This window comes from Pipistrellus hanaki (assembly GCF_964339955.1).
Source record: "Pipistrellus hanaki genome assembly, chromosome: 9".
Classification (NCBI taxonomy): Eukaryota; Metazoa; Chordata; class Mammalia; order Chiroptera; family Vespertilionidae; genus Pipistrellus; species Pipistrellus hanaki.
In genome coordinates, this window is record NC_140511.1 from 44,983,611 (window position 1) to 45,008,564 (window position 24,954).

A 24,954-nucleotide genomic window follows, 5' to 3' on the forward strand; every position below is an offset into this window, starting at 1 on the left:
AAATTCCTTCTATGAAGCCAGCATCACCCTAATACCAAAACCAGATAAAGACAACTCAATGAAAGAGAATTACAGACCAATATCCCTCATGAACATAGATGCTAAAATCCTCAACAAAATTCTAGCAAATCGACTCCAGAAGAGCATCACAAAGATCATACACCACGACCAAGTAGGATTTATTCCAGGAATGCAAGGATGGTACAATATCCGCAAATCAATAAACGTGATACATCACATAAACAAATTGAAAGATAAAAATCATATAGTCATATCAATTGATGCAGAAAAAGCATTCGATAAAATCCAACACCCTTTTCTGATAAAAACTCTTAACAAGGTGGGAGTACAAGGATCATACCTCAACATAATAAAAGCTATATATGATAAACCCACAGCCAACATTATACTCAATGGGCAAAAACTAAAACCATTCCCTCTAAGAACAGGAACAAGACAGGGATGCCCACTCTCGCCACTCCTGTTTGACATAGTACTGGAAGTACTAGCCATTGCAATTAGACAAGAGGAGGAAATAAAAGGCATCCAAATTGGAAAAGAAGAAGTAAAGTTATCCTTATTTGCCGATGACATGATATTGTACATAAAAAACCCAAAAGACTCCATTAAAAAACTAATTGACTTAATAAATGAATTTGGTAATGTAGCAGGATACAAAATTAATGCCAAGAAATCCATGGCTTTTCTATACACCAACAGAGAAACTGCAGAAACAGAGACTAAAAAAGCAATTCCATTTACCATCGCACCAAAAAAATTAAGATACTTAGGAATAACTTTAACTAAGGAAGTAAAGGACCTATATGGGGAAAACTACACGACACTGAAAAAAGAGATAGAGGAAGATGTAAGGAGATGGAAGAACATACCATGTTCATGGATTGGTAGGATCAACATCATCAAAATGTCCATACTTCCTAAAGCAATCTATAGGTTCAATGCACTCCCCATTAAAATACCAACGACATATTTCACCAACCTAGAAAGAACTCTCCAAAAGTTCATTTGGAACAATAAAAGACCCCGAATAGCCACAGCAATCCTGAGAAAGAAGAGTAAAGTAGGAGGGATCTCAATACCAGACTTCAAACTATATTACAAAGCCACTGTTCTTAAAACAGCCTGGTACTGGCACAAGAACAGACATATAGATCAATGGAATCGAATTGAGAACCCAGATATCAACCCAAATCACTATGCTCAACTAATATTTGACAAAGGAGGCACGAATATACAATGGAGTCAAGACAGTTTCTTCAATAAATGGTGTTGGGAAAATTGGACAGACACATGCAAAAGAATGAAACTAGATCACCAACTTACACCATTCACAAAAATAAACTCAAAATGGATACAGGACTTAAACATCAGACGGGAAACCATAAAAATACTAGAAGCATCCACAGGCAGCAAAATCTCAGACGTATGCCAAAAGAACTTCTTCACTGATACTACCCCTAGGGCAATGGAAGCTAAAGAGAAAATAAACAAATGGGACTACATCAAAATAAAAAGCTTTTTTACAGCAAAAGAAACCATCAACAAAACAACAAGAAAGCCCACAGTGTGGGAGAACATATTTGCAAATGATACCACTGATAAAGGTTTAATCTCCAACATCTACAAACAGCTTATACAACTAAATAAAAGGAAGATAAATAATCCAATTAAAAAATGGGCAATGGACCTAAATAGAACATTTTCAAAAGAAGACAGAAGGAAGGCCAAAAGGCACATGAAAACATGCTCAAAGTCACTAATTGTCCGAGAGATGCAAATCAAAACAACAATGCGGTACCATCTCACACCTGTCAGAATGGCCAACATCAACAAATCAACAAACGACAAGTGTTGGCGAGGTTGCGGAGAAAAAGGAACCCTCGTGCACTGCTGGTGGGAATGTAGACTGGTGCAACCACTGTGGAGAACAGTGTGGAGTTTCCTCAAAAAACTGAAAATGGAACTCCCATTTGACCCAGTAATCCCACTTCTAGGAATATATCCCAAGAAACTAGAAACACCAATCAGAAAGGATATATGCACCCCTATGTTCATAGCAGCACAATCTACAATAGCCAGAATTTGGAAACAGCCTAAGTGTCCGTCAGCAGATGATTGGATCCAAAAACTTTGGTACATCTACACAATGGAATACTATGCGGCCATAAAAAATAAGGAATTCTCATCATTTGCAGCAAACTGGATGGAACTTGAGAACATCATGCTGAGTGAAATAAGCCAATCAATGAAAGAGAAACACCACATGACCTCACTCATTTGTGGATAACAAAGAGCATTATAAACTGATGAACCAAAAGATAGATATAGAGACAGTAAATCAACAAGTAGACTGTCAAATTACAGCGGGGAGGGGAGGAAGATCTGGGGGAGATAATAGATCAACCGAAGGACTTTTATACATGCATATAAGTATAACCAATGGACACAAAACTCTGGGGAGGGAGGGGATGTGTGGGAGGGAGGGTGGGGGGCAAAAAAAAAAAAAATCAATAAAATATATTAAAAAAAATAAATAAAATAAAAAAAAAAAAAAAAAAAAAAAAAGATCTGTACAAATGTTGAAAAGTATAAAAGTAGTCCTTTTTCCCTTTATTTAGTTTTCATCTTTGAACAAGTATAGACACAGAATCTAGAACCATATGCATTTATAAAGAGAATGATATAAAGTATTTTCAAGGCATTCAATCCAATTAATTCAACCATTAGAGTCCATGCATATATTTATACTATATTTATGATCTCCCTTTTCATTATCTGATGCCAAGGAAATAATTTAGCTCTTTTATTAATCAAGAGGAGAAGGGAAAAAAGATTACGCTGCAGGAATTATGGCAGATAGGCTTACAGATAATGAAGTACATGCCAAGAGCTGTAGAATGCAGTTAGCAAGAATGTCTGGTGTGGAAAGAGCTAAACTAGGAAATTTGCATGTGCTTATACAAAAGAGCCATATGAATCCAGTGAATGTGATTCTGACTATTTGCCATAATTTCTTCTCTTGAAAATTGTTCTGCCACAATTTCATTCCTATTAAATCAGAATATGAAGTGATATAACTGATTGATACAGGTCTAGCAACCTGACTCCATATGGGGCAATTATATTTCTTGTCCCAGAATCATTGCAGGTGGGTCAGAATAGTATCACCAAATCCATGAGAAAAGTTCATGCTTCCTGCTGTTGAGGCCCTAGAGCAGCCTGGCTTTTGTCCTTCCTGAGTAATAGATCTTCAAATTATCCTTGGATGCCATGACATTACTCAGAACCTGCTTTTTTGTTTACTTAATCTAATCAGGGTAAATTTCTGTTATGTGCAACAACAAAAAACATCTTTATTAAACTGAGAAATTGAAGGAGATTTTTTTTTTTTTGAATCTTAGAGGATGATTTCTAAAAAGAAACGAAGTACTTTGGAATCATTAGGATTTATTATTTGATTAGATAAGGCATTTATCTAGTAAACAAATATTTATTTGTATATTCTGGGTCCTCTGAATGTAATGATAAGTTTAGGATAAGAATCAATACTTGAATTTATGGAGTTTGCATTTTGTCCTGTCTATAGCAAACTGTCACAGAAGAGGCATTGTGTATTATAAAAATGATACCCAAACCCCCTATGCTGTTAGAGTGATATTCCAGTGTTTATTACCTTAATATGCTGAGATATTTCTTGATGGAATCTGAATGGTTCCTTTAGTTTCCCATTCCCCAGTGTTAGGGAGCTATCACTCGGAAATATGAATATTTCAAACTCTATCCAGAGGTTAGGTGTTCTGGAGAATGATCTGTCCAGATTAATTCAGATGACATTTAAGCTTAGTCCTCCATCCTGGACTCCCTGTTCTCATTGCTTTGTAACCCTTGGATCATTTTGAATGGTTACAGAGCACTAGTAGTTTCACCCTTATCTGTTTAGTCTTTGCCCCATAAACAATGGGGTTCATAGTAGGTGGCACCAGTAAGTAGAGGTTTGCCAAGAGAATAAGGGTGTGCCTGGGCACATGTTTTCCAAAGCGATGGGTAAAGAAGGAAAAGAAGGCCAGAGTGTAGAATATCAAGATGACACATAGATGAGCTCCACAGGTTCCAAAGGCCTTTGTCTGGGCTTCTCTAGACGGTAGTCTAAAGACTGTTTTCAGGATCACCCAGTAGGACAGGGATATGAGAACAAAGTCCAGCCCTGTAGTGAGGAGAGCTGCACTGAGCCCATAAATGCTATTAAGGGCAATGCTATTGCAGGCCAACTTGGCAATGACCATGTTTTCACAGTAGGTATGGCGGATAATATTGCTCCGGCAGAAGTGCAGGCGAAGAATGAGGAGGACACCAGGGGTAACTACAGCCACACTTCGAAACACCAGAGCCACGGCCACCTTGCTGATGAGAGAGCCTGTAAATAGGGTTGCATAATGGAGTGGTGCACAGATAGCCACATAGCGATCAAAAGCCATGGCCAGCAGAATAGCAGATTCAGAGAGGAACAGAGCGTGAACAAAAAACATCTGTGTGAGACATGCGGGAAACGTTGACGGGGAAGGGCCCTGCCAGAAGATGAGAAGCATTTTGGGCACCGTGACAGTACAAAGAAGGACATCATTGAGTGCCAGCATGGCCAGGAATAAATACATGGGTTCATGGAGACTCCTGTCCCAGGCCACCACTGCCATAACCAGGCCATTGCCTATCACAGCCAAAAGGTACATAAAGCTGAAAGGGATGGAGATCCAGATTTGCAAATCTTCTAATCCGGGGACTCCAGTTAGCAGAAATGCAATGAGGGGAGTGGATGTATAGTTGGCTGTTGTTTTAGAGAGGTAGTCAAAGTCTGTTATGTAGAAAACAGAGAGAAAAGAATGTAAGTAATAGAAGAAAATGAGTAATCTCTCTCTTCCTACTCAGGTCCTAATCATTAATTTGGCATGATGAGGTAGAAGGAGAATAAAATGTTTTGAGAAAAATTAATAAAAAACTAAATGTGTATGGGCAAACCACCTCTTCTTTTATGAGACATCTTGTTCTCCCTGAAAAAATAAAAAGTTAATCAGAAAAATTGAGTTGAATCTTTTATTTTTGTAAAGCTAATTGCTATATTCACATAATTGATATATATGAGTTTTAAACTTTTAACTGTATTAGGTATACATTCTTTGCCATTGTAACTTGATAATTAATTCTTAAATCCCAAACACAATTTTTTATCTTTTCACAAACTGTATATAACACTGAAGAGAATTAATATTCCATTCTGTGATGAACAAATTTAATGGAAGGAGATGGGTTGGATGGTAGAGTGATATATAACTGGAGCCAGCATGAAAACACCTATTCTTGTTTTCATCCTAAGAACATAAAATATGTTCATTTGGCCTAATTTATCTACAATAAAGAAAAAAAGTTTTATTCATCTGTCTCTCATTTGAACTCTTGAAGATAATGGTTGAATTAAAGTGAAATTTAATGTTAAGCTAAAATTGTAATATTATCCATACCTGAGTAAGCATTAAATATCAAGGATCATAAAATAGAGTCAAAGGAAACAAATATCAGAGTATTGGCTATTTTCATTCAGAACAAGAAAGTCACTGAAGAATATTAGGATCATAATTATTCAATACCTATTATTAAAAGCTTCCTACAGATAGAGTGACTACTTTTCATATTCTCTGATAAGATAATATCAACTTTTAAAAAATAACAGCAGTTCTTATTTTTAATATAGCACAAATCATAAAATATAATTGCTTTTTTAAAAAGAATAACTGACATGTGCTGAAACCAGTTTGGCTCAATGGATAGAGCATCGGCTTGGGGACTGAAGGGTCCCGGGTTTAATTCTGGTCAAGGGCATGTACCTTGGTTGCGGGCATATCCCCAGTATGGGGTGTGCAAGAGGCAGCTGATCAATGACTCTCTCTCATCGATGTTTCTAACTCTCTATTCTCTCCCTTCTTCTCTGTAAAAAATCAATAAAATATATTAAAAAAAGAATAACTGACATGTAAAATTATTTACGAGGACTATGAAACATTAATTTAATTAGTCAAGTTTGTAATCAAATGCAGTAGATTACAAAGGCACCAACTATACTTATGAAGATTTTTTGACTGCAAATCTTAGAAAGTTTCAAAGTTATGAATAATAAATGCTACTTATTGAAAAAGAACCATCAAAATCTAGAATCTGCATGGCTCTGGCTTTCATGTGAGTTTGTCACACCTTTAGGTAGATGAAAAACTACACTATATCTCAAGATCTCTAATTATCACCCCTTGAATTAATTGAAATTCTTTTCAAATATTCTAGTCCTTAATAAGGAAGTAGGACTCATTATCACATTATTATATTTATTGTTATTATTATTTAATGTATGTTTTATTTTTTGAGAGAAAAGGGAGAGGGAGAGAGAGTTAGAAACAACTATGAGAGAGAAACACCAACATTGATCAGCTGCCTCTTGCACACTCCCTGCTGGAAGTCAAGCCCGCAACCCAGGCATGTACCCTGACAGGGAATTGAATGGGTAACCTCTGGGCGTATGGATTGAAGTTTAATCACTGAGCACACTGGTTGGGCAATGATTATATATTATTAATATGTAGATCAACAAATATTTCAATCTATTCTCCTCCGTACTATTTCTTCCCTTCCCACTTACTCTCCCCTTCCCTTTCTATCTCTCTTTTTCTGTCTCTCTCTCTCACACAGTTCAGATGAGGGGAAAAAAGACAAAAAATTCTCATCAAAAGGCAAACTCATAGAAGAGATGATGTGGTTCTTAATGAATCTCAAAGAGAGAGATATTTTTTAATGGTTATTTTGTAAAAAATATGGAGGTGCAACCACTGTGTTTAGCCTTGTAAGACTGAGAGGTTTTGCTTCATTTTCAGTGCCTGTCTTTGCTATGTAACCATCACACAGAAAATATCAGCATATTTAAACAGAGAGCATATCACATGCCAGCACAGGAATGGGTAATATAGCAGTAATGGTAAAAATAATTGCAAATATTTATCAACGTTTACAAGTGCTAAACATTTTACTAAAAACTATTCTAACCCCTTTACATGGATTATCCAATTTAATGGTCACCACTGCTATATAAAGCAGCTATTGTTAGTATCCCAATTTTACACAGAAGGGAACTCAAACACTGAAGGACTTTTCCAACGTCACATCATTAGTAAATGCATAAAGCATGTTTTAAAGTCCAGGGATCCTAAGTGCAGAACCCAGATTTTTAACCATTTAGCTATTCTAATTTACCTTTTAGATGCATGATTTTTCAAAATCTTTGGGAACATAAAAAAGCAGATGTTTCTTCCTAGTGATATTCTTAGGTCTTAAGTATTAGGTCTCATGAGCAAGATAGTAATGTTTAGCTTATAAGAATTCAGAGGAGAAAGAGAGGCAAATATATAGTCATCTCTATTGTCCATCAATATTATAAAAACAACTCAAGGAATAACCTCTGGGATGAGAAGTCTTTTGGGTATTTTTCATACTGAGAGATTGCTCTAGCATCTGAGACCCACAGTCTATATTTAGATTAGCTGACAAGGCCTACCATTTAAAATAACAATCTATGTGTATGGATATATAACCTTGATTAGGAAAGGAGTATGTAAGCTATGTTATAAACCCAATTTTTAGTGGAGATTGTACATCATAAGATTAAGGACAAATATAAATATATTATATATATTTACCTGAGGGAAAACAAAAATTGTCTCATTAAATGTTGCATAACCAGAAAAATGAGGCAAGTTTATTGTGAAGGTTACAGAATACCATTAAAATAAGAAGATTCCTTTAGTGGAGATGAAGGATTATGATGCTATTTAATATTTGGAGATGTACATCAATGCTAGTGTACTTATACTGTAATTTTATTTTCAAAATTAATTATATTTTACTTTCTCTCTTATGAGACATCTCGTTCTCCCTGAAAAAATAAAAATAAGTTAATTAAAAAAATTGAGTTGAATTTTTATGTTTGTAAAGCTAATTGCTATATCCACATATTACATGTCAGCACAGGAATGGACAATGTAGCAGTAATGGTAAAAATAATAATTTCAAATATTTACCAATGTTTACAAGTGCTAAACAAAAAACTCTGAAATCATGGATCCTTTTTATTTAAAGAGATCTAGTAAATTACCTGTTTTAATTAATCATGACATTTCTTCTGTTGATACCCATGACCACCCTTATCATCAGTATTAGGAAATTATTTAATGTAAGTCAGAAAATATTGAATAATATAAAAGTGTGTTTCCTTTTCCAGTGGTGAACATTTAAGATAGAGTTTAATAATATGATATTCTTTTAGAATTTTCTTACATATCAAAATATAGGTCTCAATCTCATCATTTAGTTGATCTAAAAAGATGGCATTTAATTATAAATACCCACATTGATCCAAAACAAAACCATTTTCAATTGTTTTTCTTTATATGACTTATGCAATTTTTTCTGGCATAGATTTTGGTCTTGATTCTTTGTTTTACACTTTGTGGTTTATGTCTCAAATGATTTGTAACCATTCATTTACTTCTTAGTTTTCCCAATATATATTTTGTAGGTCACATGCATTGCTTGATTCCTTTTTAGTATGAATATTTCAGTGGAAACAATAGACATGTTCCTTGTCTTAAGCAAATAGATAATCTTTAGTGAAAATAAAATTCTTTTACCAGGAAACATAAGGGCTCTAAGTTCCAAAAATAAAGAGTTCTGGATGATATGAAAGAGGAGAGAAATAAATAAGGAACTAAAAAATAACAACTGCAAAAAAGTGTTCATATGTTTTTCCAGAGAATCTAGACTGAGGCTGAGGTAGGCTGGCATATTGTGGTTAGAAGAACAGATAAAATGATGTGTGAAACTTAAAGCTCCCACTTTGTCATTCTACCTTTTAGAAATATTATGAATTTCTCATACATGTCTAGGAAACTATATTTTGTAAGAGTAATGCTTTGAAAACGTTTGTTTGTTTCTTCATGTAATAGGTATAAAAAAAAAGTCATAGTCAATCAGCAAAACGTGGGAGCAAGGAATACGTAAGGCCCTATGTAGCCTTTGAGAGGTTGATGTGCTGGCTCATGAAGAATTTCTTTCCTATTCTTGGCAGGTCATGCTGCAAATGGGACCTACCTAAAACACTGACATTTCTCTATTTTTATGTTATTTTATGTTTTTTCAATGACTGCTTGGAGGCAAAAATATTTAAAGTGGGTTCTGTCCAAATAAAATATATCTTTCCTCTATTGAATATTCTTAGCAACACACTTTCCAATAGCTACTTAGAGTTAATAGACTATTTTATTTAAGTTTAGTTATATAATTTCATAACTCAGAAAAATGTTAATCAGCAAGTAAAATTGTAAGACAAAGAATACTATTCGGCATGTCAAAATACTAGTTAATGTCTGATTTCAGTCCATTTTGTAATTTTCTGCTTCATTATCTAAGTTTTATATGTTTACTTGCCAATAGATTTAAAGAAGTTAGGTTATATACATGGTAAAGTAGAATAATATACTTGTAAAGTCATACTAAGCAAGATAAAACTCTCATAAATGAAAGCTGAGAAAACTAAACAAAATTTCAAGGATAGGTTGTGAAAAATCATAGAATGCTTTATGTTTTGCATTACAGATAATTTAACAAATTACTGCTTTCCATGAATAGTGGGTCTTCCTGATTATATAGATTATTGAGAATGTACTCTTCATTTGTACAATTATTTATTACCTATCTTAGTTTAGTTACTTGTGGTAAGTAAAAGGTCATAAGATATTGTTTACACATTTCTAGAATTGTGAGAGAGACAAACAAGTGCATGAGGATTATAAACACAGGAATATATATATAATTTCCTTTGCTCCAGTTAGAAGTTAATTTAATAGGAATTATTACAGAAATCTATAAATGATCCTAAAGTTCTCTCGGCTATAATTTCAGTAGATCAAGCAAAGTACAAATGCCTATCGCCTGGATTTTAACAGTGCATAAAACAGGCTTGAGAACAGGAGGGATCAATAGGTATATATAACCCATAATAATGTCCATCATGGGTGGAACATGTTTCCCAAAATGATGCATAATGTATACCAGCATAGGGGCATAGATCGGCAGCACAGCTCAGATGTGAAAATACAAGTGTTAAAGGCCTTGAACTATTCTTCCCTGGATGCAATGCCTAGCACGTGACAGAATCTTCAAATAACAAAGGAAAATGAATACACAGTCCACTCTAAAAGTGATGAGAATGGTGATGAGGCCATGGATGTTTGTGATGTGCTGGTCACAGCAGGAGAGCTCAGTGATATCTGGATATGTGAGCAGTATGAGTGGGATAACACATTAGACTTCCAAAACCTCATTCACTTAATTAGAAAGGGTCTTAGAAATGACAGCCACAGCCCATAGCAAAAGCCCCATGCACCTATCTCAGCAATGGTGAAATTCCTCAAAACAGTGGTGTGCCTGAGTGGGTTGGAGATGGCCACCTAGTGGTCAGCAACCACTGTGAAGAGGATGCCTGACTCTACTGAGAAAAAAAAAAACATGGATGAAGAACATCTGGATGAGGCAGGCATCAAAATCTATATTGCGGTCATTGAATGAGAAAAGTTTGAGCAAAATAATCAGGGTAGCAGCACAGAGTCTCAAGACACTGTCAGCATGGTGCAGGAAGTGACTTTCATTTAACATCTCCATTGCTCATTTTATTACTTATTCATTTATATTAAAAATCTTTATTGTTAAAAGTATTATATGTATCCCCCTTTTTTCACATTGACCCCTTCTCCCCCTTTTCCCTATCCCAGGCCTTCACCACACTATTGTCTGTCTCTATGGGCTATGCATATCCTATCTAATAAAAGAGAAACATGCAAATTGACTGTACCTCTGCTATGCCCACAAGCCATGCCCACCAGCCAATCAGAAGTGAGTATGCAAATTAACCAAACCAAAATGGTGGTTAATTTGCATATCCAGGCACAGAGCGAAGACTGAAGACAGTGTAGAAGGAAGCCAAGCTTTGCAGAAGGGAGTGAAGCTGTGGAGAAGCAAGCATACGGGGTGGTGGAGAAGGGAGGGAAACAGTAGGATTAGGGTGAATGGAGGGAAGCAGGAGGAGCAACAGAGACTGCCACAGGAATCTTCCTCCAAGGGGCTTTGAGAATGTATATAAGTTCTTGGTTGATCCCTTTCTACCCACTCACCCACCCACCCAACTCTGCCTTTCCTTTAAGATTCTACAATCTGTTCTATGTTTCTATGTCTCTGGAACTATCCATGGTTGGGGGTTCTAGGATTAGAGTTTGGAAGGCAGCTACCCTGATTTTTCTCTTGGACATCTTTCTCCATGAGAACTTTAACATCCAGGCAACTTTTGCTTTGGGGAAGCAATTGAACCACTCTGTTGAAAAACCTCTCCCTTCATCCTGTGGAGTCTACACCTTGCTGTGGTTGATATCCTGAAGCTACTTACGACTGAGAATAACAATGATTTTATAGGCAGAGGCAGATATCTGGAGGCTTTGAGTCTTTGCCTGATCTCCTTCTGGATCCTGGGCTAGGAAAACCAGACCTGACACACATCTTGGTCCTTTCCAAAGGCCCAACACTTTACAAGCTGGGGATTATTGATAGTTCCAAAGAGTACCCAGGGCCAGTCACAAAGAGCATCCATTGCTCATTTTAGAAATCTGGTGAATTGGAGAGAAATTTACATCTTTACAAAGAGTATCTTAAATCAAAGGCCACAAAAGAAAGCAGCCTTCCACAGAACATGGTAAATTATATAGAGTTGAAGGGAAAATAAAATCTATAATAATTACCTTAAAACTTCACTTTTCCTGAAATTTTAGTTAGGATAAAAGAGATACAACTCTCTACTCAACTATTACTATCAATATATCCTTTTATTAAAACTCTGTTATCTTTCCTTTTTTTTTTTTTTTTTTGCTGGCAACTCAACTCTTTCTCATCTATTCAATTATGGGACAGATATTCTTAAATACATGTTTGATCATTTCATCATTTAATTGCAACTCATTAGTAGTTTCATATTGTTCTAAGAATTAAAACTAAAGTAAAATCTCATCTTTCACAACCCTCTTTCTAATTTTCAAAATTTGTACTTGAAGTTTCATAGACACTTATTTGTTTTTCAGATGGTCCAATATGTTTTCAACGTCTATTTTTCTATTCTGTTTTTTCTTTCTTTCTAAAATTTCCTTCTCTTATATTCCTGAGGTTACTTACCCTCTATCTTTAGACCTCAATTACATACCACTTGCTTAGGGAAGTCTTTACTCATATTCTCTTTGCTCAGTTAGAGATTCGTATTAGAATGTCATTTTACCCTTCATTTCTTAAGAATATGTTTTTATTGATTTCATATAGGAAGGGAGGAAGGGAGAGAGAGATAAAAAGATCAATGATGAGAGAGAATCATTGATTGGCTGCCTCCTGCATGCCCCCACTGGAGACTGAGGACATAATACAGGCATGTGCTCACCAGGAATTAAATTGCAACTTTCTGGTTCATAAGTTGATGATCCACTGAGCCACTGTGGCTGGGCTACCTTTCATTTCTTAATAATAGCATTTATCATAATTGTAGATGTAATGTATCCTTAATAATTTTTGTCTGAATCCTGTTATAATGAAGGCAGGGTATTCTTGCTTTCTGCTGTTTCCTGTACCTTAGTATTGTTTAATACTGTATCTGAAACACTGAAAGTACATGAGAATTTAAATAGATTTTTATAAATGTTCTGCAGACACCTCAAATTTTATGCATTCAAAGTGGGTTTTACTACCCTCTCTTATAAACAATAGTAATTCTCTGTCACTATCTCATTAAATATAATACCATCGACTTAGAAACCTAAGCATCAATTATGAAACCAACCCACATCAGTTATTAATATTTGTTTATATATCCTAAGTATTGTTAATATAAAAAAACAACAACCCACACTCAAACCTGTGAAGAATTTTTGTGAGTTTGAGTCAATAATTGCCAGAAAGCAGAATCTCAACATATTGAGATAGTGCTCCCGAGAATGGCATGTTTTTTTTTGTTTGTTTGTTTTGTTTTGCCTCATTTTATTGATTATAATCTAAACACGAGATGTGAGTGGGTTACATTAACTCCATTGGTGATAGATTATAGAGGGAGAAAAAACCAAAACCGGGGTAGGAGGGGCCTCTGGAATTGGATAAAAAATAAAATGACAGACACATACTTTTTAAAATAAGATGGGTGCAGGATAGTTAGTAGTCAACAATTAAAAATAGCAATGAGGGAATTTGTGGTCTCTGTCCCTGGTGCCCTTGCCCATTCATTGTACCCTGAGGGGTCTGGAAAAAGGGAAGTTACAAGTTACCTTGACATTCATCAGGGTTGTTAGCTTAGATGCAAAAAATGGGTTCATTGAAGATCAAAATTGATCTTTGCCAAGGAAGATACTAACCGAGGACATGACTACCCACTATAAACTACTTTTTAATTTAAGGCTTTCATTGCAGACCATGTTTTATGGTTACTTTAGGTTCCTTGAGTTTGCAAGGCTACCACACAGATCATCCCTTAGCTAGTCAGGTGAATATATGGCCCCTTTTCATCCACAATATCATTCATCTCTGTTATATTTATTTTCACAACCATTACTCTAAGAGAAGTCACTAATTCTCAATAGTGCTTTTGCAATCACTTCTAAAATCTTTTCCTGAAGATTTTATGAAGGTAAAATGACATGAAGAAATCTTAATGATAAAATATGTATAAAAATGTAAAATGACATCATGTTATACTTATCTTTCTCTGACTGGTTTATTTTTGTTAGCATCGTACTCTGGAATGTGGGAGAGGGTAGCCAGGGAATTTATATGCATATATACATGCAAGTGCAAGGTGGAGAGGGTCAAGGGGATAAAACAACAACAACAACAACAAAGGGGACATTTGTAGTACTTTCAGCAATAAAGATGAATTTAAAAATTTTTAAACAAAAGCCGAAACCGGTTTGGCTCAGTGGATAGAGCGTCAGCTTGGGGACTGAAGGGTCCTGGGTTCGATTCTGGTCAAGGGCATGTACCTTGGTTGCGGGCATATCCCCGGTGGGGGGTGTGCAAGAGGCAGCTGATCGATGACTCTCTCTCATCGATATTTCTAACTCTCTATCTCTCTCACTTCCTCTCTGTACAAAATCAATAAAATATATTTAAAAAATAAAATAAAAAAATTTAAACAAAAAGTTATATGCAGTAATAAGATATATCTTCACAGTGTAGAAAGAATTAAAGAGAAATATCTTTGAAATAGAGAAATCATAAATCTTTGTATTTCAAAACTCCTTTAATGGACTTGCACTAAGTCATTAATGGGAAAAAAGGAACATAAGGAAAGGAAGGGTCAGCATCATAGTTCAGCATCAACTCACCTCTAGGAATGCACATGTATTTTGACTTGAACACCATTTTAAAGAAATCTAAACTATAAACACACTTCCAAAGTCTAAAACAAAAATGTGTCAAGTTTTAAATAAAAATATTGTCAAACCAAGGGTAACACAATTTTCATATGGCAACCATGCTGAAAGAAAATGTCAATCAAATGCAAAGACTTGTATTGTCATGTCCATAATTGCTATGATTATCCTCCAGCAAGCTTTCAGAAATCTTTTCTGAAATATGTATTAGGAAAATTTAGTTCTACCACCTCTCTCCCATTGGAAATCACCTTTTTTAAAATTTTCTAGTTCTCATAAAAGAACAGAAATTTTTATGAAGTATTATACAAATTATAAGTTATTGAACATCTGCGAACTAACATTAATTTTTTTAATCTTAAGACATTTTACTAAATAGGGAGGGAGGGATAAGGAGGAGAGATAAACCAAAGGCCTTTATGCATGCATGTAAGCATACACAATGGACGCAGACAACAGGGGGTGAGAGTGAGAGCAGGATTGGGGGTTTGGAGGGCAATGGGGGAGGGGTGGATAGGGACACATTTGTAATTCCTTAATCAATAAAAGAAAAATAACATTTTACTGAATAAAATTCAAAGGTTTCACTACATTTTCAAAGAAAACCACTTCTTCATCCTGCTTCGAATCTGCTGAGTCTTGACACTGTAGATGATTGGATTCATCAGAGGTGGAAAGAGAATGTAAATGTTGCCCATGAGAACATGAACCAAAGGAGAGAGGTGCTTCCCAAAGCGGTGAACCATGGTGAGGCCAATGATGGGGATATAGAAAACCAGGACAGCACAGAGGTGGGAAACACAGGTCTGCAAAGACTTGAGCCTCTCTTCCCGAGATGCAATTGCCAGCACTGTATACAAGATGAAAACATAGGAGATGAGGATAAGGACAGCATCCAACAGCAGGGTACAGATCACCAGAGCCAGGGCATAGAAGCTGTTGAAGCGGATGCCAGAACAGGCCAGTCTGAGCAGGTCCTGGTGCAAGCAGAAAGAGTGGGAGAGGACATGAGGGTGGCAGTAATGGAAGAACTTCAGCCGAATGATGACAGGAAGAATAGACACAGTGCTTCTCAGGACAATGGTCACCATGAACTGAATGACTCTACTATTGGTCAAGATGGTTGTGTATCTCAGAGGATTGCAGATTGCAGTAAAGCGATCAAAAGCCATGGCAAGAAGGACTCCAGACTCTGTGCAGGAGAGACCATGAACAAAATAAGTCTGTGCAATGCAGGCATCCAGGCTGATTTCCTGGCCGAGTCCCCACAGGATCCCCAGCACCGTGTGCACTGTGGACAGCCCCATGCACAGGTTAGTGAGGGCCAGCAAGGCCAGGAAGTAGAACATGGGCTCATGCAAGCTCGGTTCAGTCCGAATCACATGCAGCACCAGACAGTTTCCCAGGAAAACCATAGCATAGATGGAGGAGAAGGGAATTGAAAACCAGGGATTGTACTGGTCCAGGCCAGGAAACCCTGTAAGGATGAATACAGAGGAATTGGTAGCAGGAGCAGACATGAATATTTGAAAGTAATCCTCAGGATAAGAAAAGTAATCACAGTTTTGTTTCAACCATCTGCTGTTGTTGAGAATAGTCAGATAACACAGCCCCTCAGAGTTCAGCACAGGTAAAGCTTACTGAAGAATTCCAGGGTCACTCAACTCATTGGAGTAAGCTATGATAATTTCACAGGGAATCTCCTTAGTATTCTGTCTCAGAGGTTATAGAAGCAAGTCAATGTCCTGACCATTTTAAGCAAGTAAGTTCCTTAACTTCATTCACTTCTAGTCTCTCTGAGCCACTGTCACCATACATAGCAGGTGACAGTGTCAGCTTAGGGCTGCTGCTCTGCAACAACTAAGTGAGCCTCACGAATGCTTTCTTCCTTTCCAGTCCGTGTGGCACAGGAGTCAGAGGCTCAGGTTTATGAGGAGGAGTGAAGAGCATTGTGAGCCAGGTGAACTCAGGCTCCTGGGAGACCACTGTTCCCTCGTGGTGGATGATGCATGTGCAGCATTCTCCTGGGAAGGTTTTCCTGCAGTGAGGATAGAAAACTTCTCTAATAGAGCAGGCCCGAGGTCCTAACAACAGCAAAATATGATTTCAAGAGTCACAATCTATCCTCTACCCTCTATATCTATGGTACCTATAAGTATAACATATATATTCTCAAACTAAAATTATATAAAGAAAATTTATCCCAATGGAAGACATGTGGTGTGGTGGGTGGTGGTGGTTGCTTATCATTTATGTAATCACTTAACCTATATAATATAGATGTAATATGCAAATTAACCCTCACACCCTCACAAGATGGTTGCCTACAACTAGGCTGGCAGAGGGGTTAGTAAGGGATGATCAAATGACTGAACAGCAGGCTGTATGGATGACCAGGCCAGTGGGGAACCTGTGAGAAGTAACTGGGATTTCAGGGTGGGATGGGGGACGATGAGTGCAGGGGGTTGGGGGGTCAGTTTAGGGCAACCAGGCTGGCAGGGGGGGCAGTGATGTGTGACCAGGCTGACAGGTTGGGTAATTAGTGATAATCAGACCAGCACACAAAGGCAGTGAGGGGCAATCAGATTGGTGGAGGCTGGCTACTTAGGAACAACCAGGCAGGCAGGAAGGTGAATATTTAGGAGTCAGCAGTGCAGGATTGTGAGAAGGATGTCTGATTGCCAGTTTAGGCCCCATCCCATGGGAATCTAGTCTAAACTGGCATTCGGACATCCCCCAAGGGGTCCTGGATTGGAGAGGGTATAGGCGGGCTGAGGGAACCCCCTTCCCCAAACATGAATTTCATGCACCAGGCCTGTATTTTTTTTTATGAGCCCTGTGTACAATATCAGCATAGAAACATTAAAGAGTTTATAATGTCTCTGTTCTTTTGAAACTTACAATCAAGTAAGTTTGGAATATAATAAAATATAAAGATACAAGTAAATACATAAAAATATTCTAAGAATGAAAATAATACAGTAACAATGAACATTTTAAAAGACATAATAATTTAGCTAAATGCTAAAATTAGAATATTAAATATCTGATTTGAGAAATGGCATAAAAAAAGATTTGAATGAAAATGGTTGGGAAATGGTATGGTGAATCCATAATAATACAATTCAGGATAGTTGCTTTTTTTTTTCTTTTTTTTTTCTTTTCCCCACCACCACTAGAACTAGACTGAAAATATTTGACCAAATTACCATTCTCTTTTTGTGCCCATTACTGAGCTTTTTCTATGAGAATAAGCTCTCTCTCCTCTACAATTTATCTGTAGTTCAATGTCTTCTCATTTTCTTATTGTCTCCTAACCTTTATGTTCCCTAATGACCTAATTCTTGTCATGGGTTCTCTTTATTTCTGTAGAGAAATAAAGAGAAGTTGTTTGTTTGTTTGTTTGTTTATTTATTTATTTATTTTACTCTCCAGGACCTTAAACATAATACTTTTCTATTAAATGAACCTAATGTTGAATTACAGAACTTGTATAGGTCTTTCTACATAAATGCCTAGGAGGTATTTTGCACTGCTGTTACTAGAGGTTCTTATGTCTAGAGGGCTGGGTTGAAAGCTAGAGAGAGAGAACTTACAAGTTTTACTTTGCAAAGTTATGTACATTATGCAAGGATGGTACAAGGTGTGGAGGGGAGAAGATATTAAGCAAAGAACTTATGTACATGCATGCAATACCCAAGGACACAGACAATAGGGTTGTGAAGGCCTGGGGCAGGGTGGGATCTGGGTGAAGGGAGGCAATGGGAAGGAAAATGGGGAGACATCTGTAATACTCTCAACATCTCAACAATAAACACTTATTTTTTAAATATAAAAAAATTAAAGTACTTTTAAAGATAAGTTAGTACTTTTTTTTTTTTTTTTTTTTTTACCAGTTTAAGTAGATATTTCTTATGTGCTTTCTTGTGACAAAAAGAAAATAATTTTTTTTAAAACACAATGCTGGACTGTCAGTGCGGCTAAAATAGTCATGATCCCTAGATGGAGTGAAAATTCCTGGAACACACATGCCTTTTCACATGTTCAGAGGGCTTCATATCTGCTTCTTCAAGAGGTCCTTCACACAAAGGCTCCCATCCTTGCCTGCATATTTGGGAACTTACTTATTATTTATTTATTTATTTATCTCAATTTCTCCAACCCCCACATTAACTCCATTTGGAATAGATTTGGGAGGCAGGAAAAAGCAAAGTTGGGTGGGGTGGAAGGGGAGCTCTGGGATTGGATAAAAAATAAAATGATAGACACATACTTTTTAATTTTAATATATTTTATTGATTTTTCAGAGAGGAAGAGAGAGGGATAGAGAGTCAGAAACATCAATGAGAGATAATCATTGATCAGCTGCCTCTTGCACACTCCCTATTGGGGATGAGCCCACAACCAAGGTACATGCCCTTGACAACAGGGATAGTACTGGTCCAGGCCAGGAAACCCTGTAAGGATGAATACAGAGGAATTGGTAGCAGGAGCAGACATGAATATTTGAAGGTAATTCTCAGGATAAGAAAAGTAATCACAGTTTTGTTTCAACCATCTGCTGTTGTTGAGAATAGTCAGATAACACAGCCCCTCAGAGTTCAGCACAGGTAAAGCTTACTGAAGAATTCCAGGGTCACTCAACTCATTGGAGTAAGCTATGATGATTTCACAGGGAATCTCCTTAGTATTCTGTCTCAGAGGTTATAGAAGCAAGTCAATGTCCTGACCATTTTAAGCAAGTGACAGTGTCAGCTTAGGGCTGCTACTCTGCAACAACTAAGTGAGCCTCACGAATGCTTTCTTCCTTTCCAGTCAGTGTGGCACAGGAGTCAGAGGCTCAGGTTTATGAGGAGGAGTGAAGAGCATTGTGAGCCAGGTGAACCCAGGCTCCTGGGAGACCACTGTTCCCTCGTGGTGGATGATGCATGTGCAGCATTCTCCTGAGAAGGTTTTCCTGCAGTGAGGATAGAAAACTTCTCTAATAGAGCAGGCCCGAGGTCCTAACAACAGCAAAATATGATTTCAAGAGTCACAATCTATCTTCCACCCTCCATATCTATGGTACCTATAAGTATAACATATATATCATAAAACTAAATTATATAAAGAAAATTTATCTCAATGGAAGACATTGGGGGGGTTGCTTATTCATTTATGTAGTCACTTACCCTATATAATAAAGATGTAATATGCAAATTAACCCTCACACCCTCACAAGATGGTTGACTACATTCAGGCTGGCAGAGGGGTTAGTGAGGATCAAATGACTGAACAGCAGGCTGTATGGGGTGACCATCCCAGTGATGGAAGGGGCTGTGAGAGTCAACCAGTCTTGCAGGGGGGAAGTTGGGGGCTTCCAAGCCAGCAGGGGGGGGCAGTTGGGGGAAACCAGACTGGTGAGGGCGTGCAGTGAGGGTGACTAGGCTAGCAGGTTGGGTAGTTAGGGGTGATCAGGCCAGGACAGGACGCAGAGGCAGTAAGGTGTGATCAGGCTTGTTGAGGTGAGGTTGTTAGGGGCAACCAGGCAGGCAGAAGGGTGAGTGATTAGGAGCCAGCAGTTCAGGATTGAGAGAGATGTCTAGATAGGACTTCACCACAAAATTTATTGTTACCTTTTTCAAACAAGGTCTGTTTTTCCTTTTCTTTCCAAGCCCCACAATACTGACTCATGCTCGAGTGCCAGGCTGAGACTGTGTCTCTACTCCATAAGAGTTCAATGGCAGGGAGCTCACAGTGAAGATTAATTCTATAGCAACCTGGCCAATACCCCAAATATCTTTTCCTTGGGGAACACAGAAGGTTCCCTTCAGGGCTTAGGGATTGTCATCACCAAACATGTTTAGCAATGGGCTGTAGAGAGACTCTTTTGTAACAGAAAATGTTGGCACCATCCAAGTGTAAATATTCATATTGCCAAGGCAAGCTTAAAGTGTATGGAAAAAATGCGTCCTTTAAGAGTTCTCTCATCTTGGTCGCTAAATATGATCCCTCAGACAGAACTAAAATGAGGTACAATACTATGATCTGGGTATTAGAACAAATGTATAGGCTGTGAAGGGCTTTTCAGGCAGTGATCCAGGATAAACTAAAGCACAAATACTAGAAACAGCAAGACTAGGAGTGCTTTTGTGTTACTGGAAATCAATAAAAGCAACAATGAATAATAGAAATATGAGAGAGGAGAACTTTATGTGCCAGGCTAAGAAATTTCAACCTTCCTTTAAGTGGCATCATATAGCATTTTTCCTTTTGTGTCTTGCATAATGTCCAGATTTATCAATGTTGTCACAAATGGCAGGATTTTCTTCTTTATAAGGATTAATAATATTTAATTGTATGTATATGCCACAGCTTCCTTGTCTATTTGTTCATTGATGGACATATACTGTATATTGTTTCCATGTCTTGGTTAGTATGAATGATACTGTAATGAATGTAGGAGTGCAGATATCTCCTTGAGATATTAATTTTAATTTCTGGGACTATTTTCCCAGAAGTAGGATTGCTGGATCATATGATAGTTCTATTTTTAATTTTTGAGGAATAACCATACTGCTTTCCATAGTGTAGGCACTGATTTTCATTCCCATCAACAGTACATAAAGGTATCCTTTTTCCTACATCCATGTAAATACTTATTTTTTTTCTAATAGCCATCCTAATATATTGTGAGATGATATCTAATTGCGATTTTTATTTGAATTCCCTGATGATTAGTAATGTCCAACACCTTTTCATATACTGTGTGGTAATTTATATGCCTTCTTTCGAAAAATGTCTATTCAAAATTCACCTTAAATTGAATTACTTAAGGAAGTTATGTTTTGAAATCTCCTGAACAATCACAGCTGGTGTTCAGTGGCCTACCCAATTTCCCATATCAGCAAGGGGAGATTTTCAGCTTCTACTTTCCTATTTTTTTAAATCTTTCTCAATTTAGTAGAATTGGATTTCATTGTACAGCCACTATCTATATAGTCAGCCCTGGAACAAATCAGAATAAGTGAATGGGCTTTTATAATGTTGACTGAATTTATTCCTTCTAAAATGTTCCATTACTATCCTAATGAAAGAATTAATGAATAAGAGGATAATCTTAGAAGTCATTACCCTCATGCACATGCATACTTTTTGTTAAAGCAGACTTCCTTCAGGGTGAATGGGATATTCTATCTTATTTAGACACCAGTAAGTATCCAGGGATATCTGTGATCTGGAAATATGATAAAGTAGAACAGGAATAAAAATGTGAAGAGAAAAGAAATACAGAATACAGAAAACTATGTGCCTGGAGTGCATATATTGTGTGTGTGTGTGTGTGTGTGTGTGTGTGTGTGTGTGTGTGTGTTGAGGAGGGATGGGGAGGGTGGGAGAGAAGGATTTGGTTTAATTTTATTCCTGATTTCTTTCCTGAAACAATATTCTGTTACTTAATAATTTGGGCTGCATCCCTGTTCTTGTCATTCATGGCCTGTCCTTACATAATTAAAATAATTTTTATGTGTTACTTTTGTTTTAACTATATTTTAATACTTGCAGCCAAAATTCTGAGGTAGTAGAACCATTCCCAGGCCATCCACAATATCTCTATACTCTATAAACTTAGATATGTTATAAATGGGAAACAAAGAAAGTTGCATTTGTGACTCAGGAAAAGAAATTAAAGGGTAACTATTGTGAAATATCAACAGAGGTATCTCCATAATAAACTAATGTGTTAAGGGAAAAGACTTTCAGAACTTTATCCTTACTGGAGGAAATAATTTTCTCTCATATCCAGTTTCCTCAATCTTCCTGTCTTATCTAAGTGGGAAAAGAGTTCCAGATTCAATACATTGAGCATGCTGTAGTCAGAAAAAGAAGAAAAAGGAGACTAGGGGATATAGGGGGAGGAAATTGAAGTCCTCTGTAGAAATATTTGTGAAGACCAGAGTTCTGAGAAACAGACCCAGTAACATCTCAGGCCCTTCTAAGATTTAAATTAGAAGATTATTGTATGCTTCTCTCCTCCACATATCATGCCTTAGCACCAATCTAATAAGGTTCCAATATAATAAATATTAAAATACTTTTTAACTAAAATTGAACTAAAAAAGCTGAAAAATACAGATTTTTTTCCCCTAAGGAAAAGTATAAGAGGTGAGTAGAAAACAAGGAACATATCTTCTTGTATCTATAGCCAAAGTAAACACAACCCAACTTCTAATCAGATTAACAAATATCCTTATGCTAAAGGCACATTTACCTACTTCTTATTGCCCAATAAAATATGTCTTAATTTGAACAAAAATCACAAAGAAAATATAAAACCATACTTCAAAGAGACAAAGTAATCTATCATAAAGAGAATAAGATACACTTCATAATATGTAACTATCAAATGGAGACATTAAATATCTATGAAAAATATGATAAGGGCTCTAATGTAAATAGTAAATGTGAAAATTACTGATGGGCATTGTAAATAGAGAGAAAGTAAATATAAGAATCAAAAGGACATGCTAGAAATGAAAACAACAGCAACTTTGTAATAAAAATAATGTTTTTTGATTAGTTCATCAGTAGACTAGAAAATAAACATAATAAAGAATAAATTAATTTGAAGGTCAGTCAATAGAAATTTCCCAAACTGAAATTAAGAGGAAAAAAATTAAAAACACAGAATAGCACATCTAAGAACTATGAAACAATATATGTAATTTGAGTATCAGGAAAAAAAAGCAGAAACAAATCAGAAGAAACTTATGAACCAATAATGGCTGAGAACTTCCATAATTAATGATTGAAATCAAACTATAGATCCAGTAATCCCATTCAACATCAAGAATAAGTAGTACCTAAATAGAAGTATCTAGTCAAATCATTAAACTGAAGAAAGACAAATACAATCTTGAAAGAATCCTTTGTTGTGGAGGGAACATTTACCAGTTGAGGAACAAAATAAGAATTATAGCAAAATCCTCCTCAGACAAGAAAGAGGAGATTAAAATGAAATATTTAAAATATTTTTTAAAAATCACCAACCTGAAATTTCATATCCAGTGAAGAAAATATTCTCCAGACCTTAATTGAGATAGGCAGGTGAAGATTTTATTAAAAAAAAAGACAAAAGGAAAAATATGCAATAATCCTGCCTTTTTTCTAGGAAAAACTTAATGATCTTGAGGGTCTCTGATGCCAGCTCTATCTGACCGGAAGAGGCGCAGCATCCTTAATCGGATCTGCTTGGTCTTAATGGTGTAAACCACGGGATTGAGCACCGGAGGTGTGAGAAAGTGAAGATAGGAGAGTAGTACACGACTGCATGGGGAAGCCCACCTCCCAAATCTGTGAATCATGGACAGACCAATCATGGGTGTGTAGAAAAGCAGCACAGAACAGATGTGGGAGACACACGTGTTGAGGGCTCTGAGGCGCTCTGCCTTGGAGGCAATGGACAGCACTGTGTGGAGGATCAGCACATAGGAGAGGACGATGAGCACTGCATCCACACCCAGCGTGGAGAGCACTACGAAGAGACCATAGGCGCTGTTGATGTGGGTGTCAGCACAGGCCAGCTTCATGACATCGGGGTGCAGGCAGTAGGAGTGGGAAAGCAGGCGATTGCGGCAGTAAGGCAGTTTCTTCAGCATAACGGGGGCTGGGATGTGGAGGCCGATGCTGCGCACCATGATGGCTAGGCCCAAGCCGGCAATGCGCGGACTCGTGAGGATGGTGCTATAGCGCAGGGGGTTGCTGATGGCCACAACACGGTCAAAGGCCATGGTCAGCAGCACAGACGACTCCATGATGGAGAAAGTGTGGATGAAGAAGAGCTGGGCCAAGCATACATCCAGTGCCACCTCCCTGAGACCCAGCAGGTAGATGGTGAGCATGGAGGGCATTGTGGAAGCAGAGAGCCCTAAGTCAGTCACAGCCAGCATGGACAAGAAGTAGTACATGGGCTGGTGCAGGGAGGGCTCTGACCTCACCACCCACAGGATCAGGCTGTTCCCTGTCAAAGATGCCATGTACACGGCACAAAGAGGGATGGAGAGCCAGGGGTGCACAGCTTCAAGGCCTGGGAGGCCTGTTAGGAAGAAGGAGGTGCCAGTGTAGTTGGAGTCTGACATGATGACCTGGTCGGGGAGAACTCCAAGCAGATGTGCATTCACAGGGCCTGGAATCAAAGGAATTTCTCTATCAAAACCTGTTCTGTAACCCAAGACATTAAGTTCCCCAAAATGTTACTCTGATAATCATGGCCTTATAATCTTCCCAAGTCTTTCTTCCAGTTCATACATAAGGACTCTTTTAAAAAAAGATGTATTTGAATCATTAAAAGAAATCTTGCAAACATGTAAGTCTGTCTCAGGAGTCACTCAACACAATTTAACCCCGAATGAGTGTTTGA

At 37.2% G+C, this 24,954-nt stretch overlaps 2 protein-coding genes across 2 annotated transcripts; both read right to left on the reverse strand.

Annotated features, from left to right (window-relative positions):
• Positions 1-3,911: 3,911 nt before the first annotated feature.
• LOC311628416 (olfactory receptor 52Z1P-like) lies at positions 3,912-7,321 on the reverse strand (the record flags this gene model as incomplete). The annotated part of the gene is made up of 2 exons (XM_084895657.1): positions 3,912-4,870; positions 7,309-7,321. The coding sequence occupies 2 exons, from the start codon at positions 7,319-7,321 to the stop codon at positions 3,912-3,914; spliced, it is 972 nt and encodes a 323-aa protein (XP_084751783.1).
• Positions 7,322-15,145: 7,824 nt separating this feature from the next.
• LOC311628417 (uncharacterized protein) lies at positions 15,146-24,673 on the reverse strand (the record flags this gene model as incomplete). The annotated part of the gene is made up of 2 exons (XM_084895658.1): positions 15,146-16,096; positions 23,717-24,673. The coding sequence occupies 2 exons, from the start codon at positions 24,671-24,673 to the stop codon at positions 15,146-15,148; spliced, it is 1,908 nt and encodes a 635-aa protein (XP_084751784.1).
• Positions 24,674-24,954: the final 281 nt, after the last annotated feature.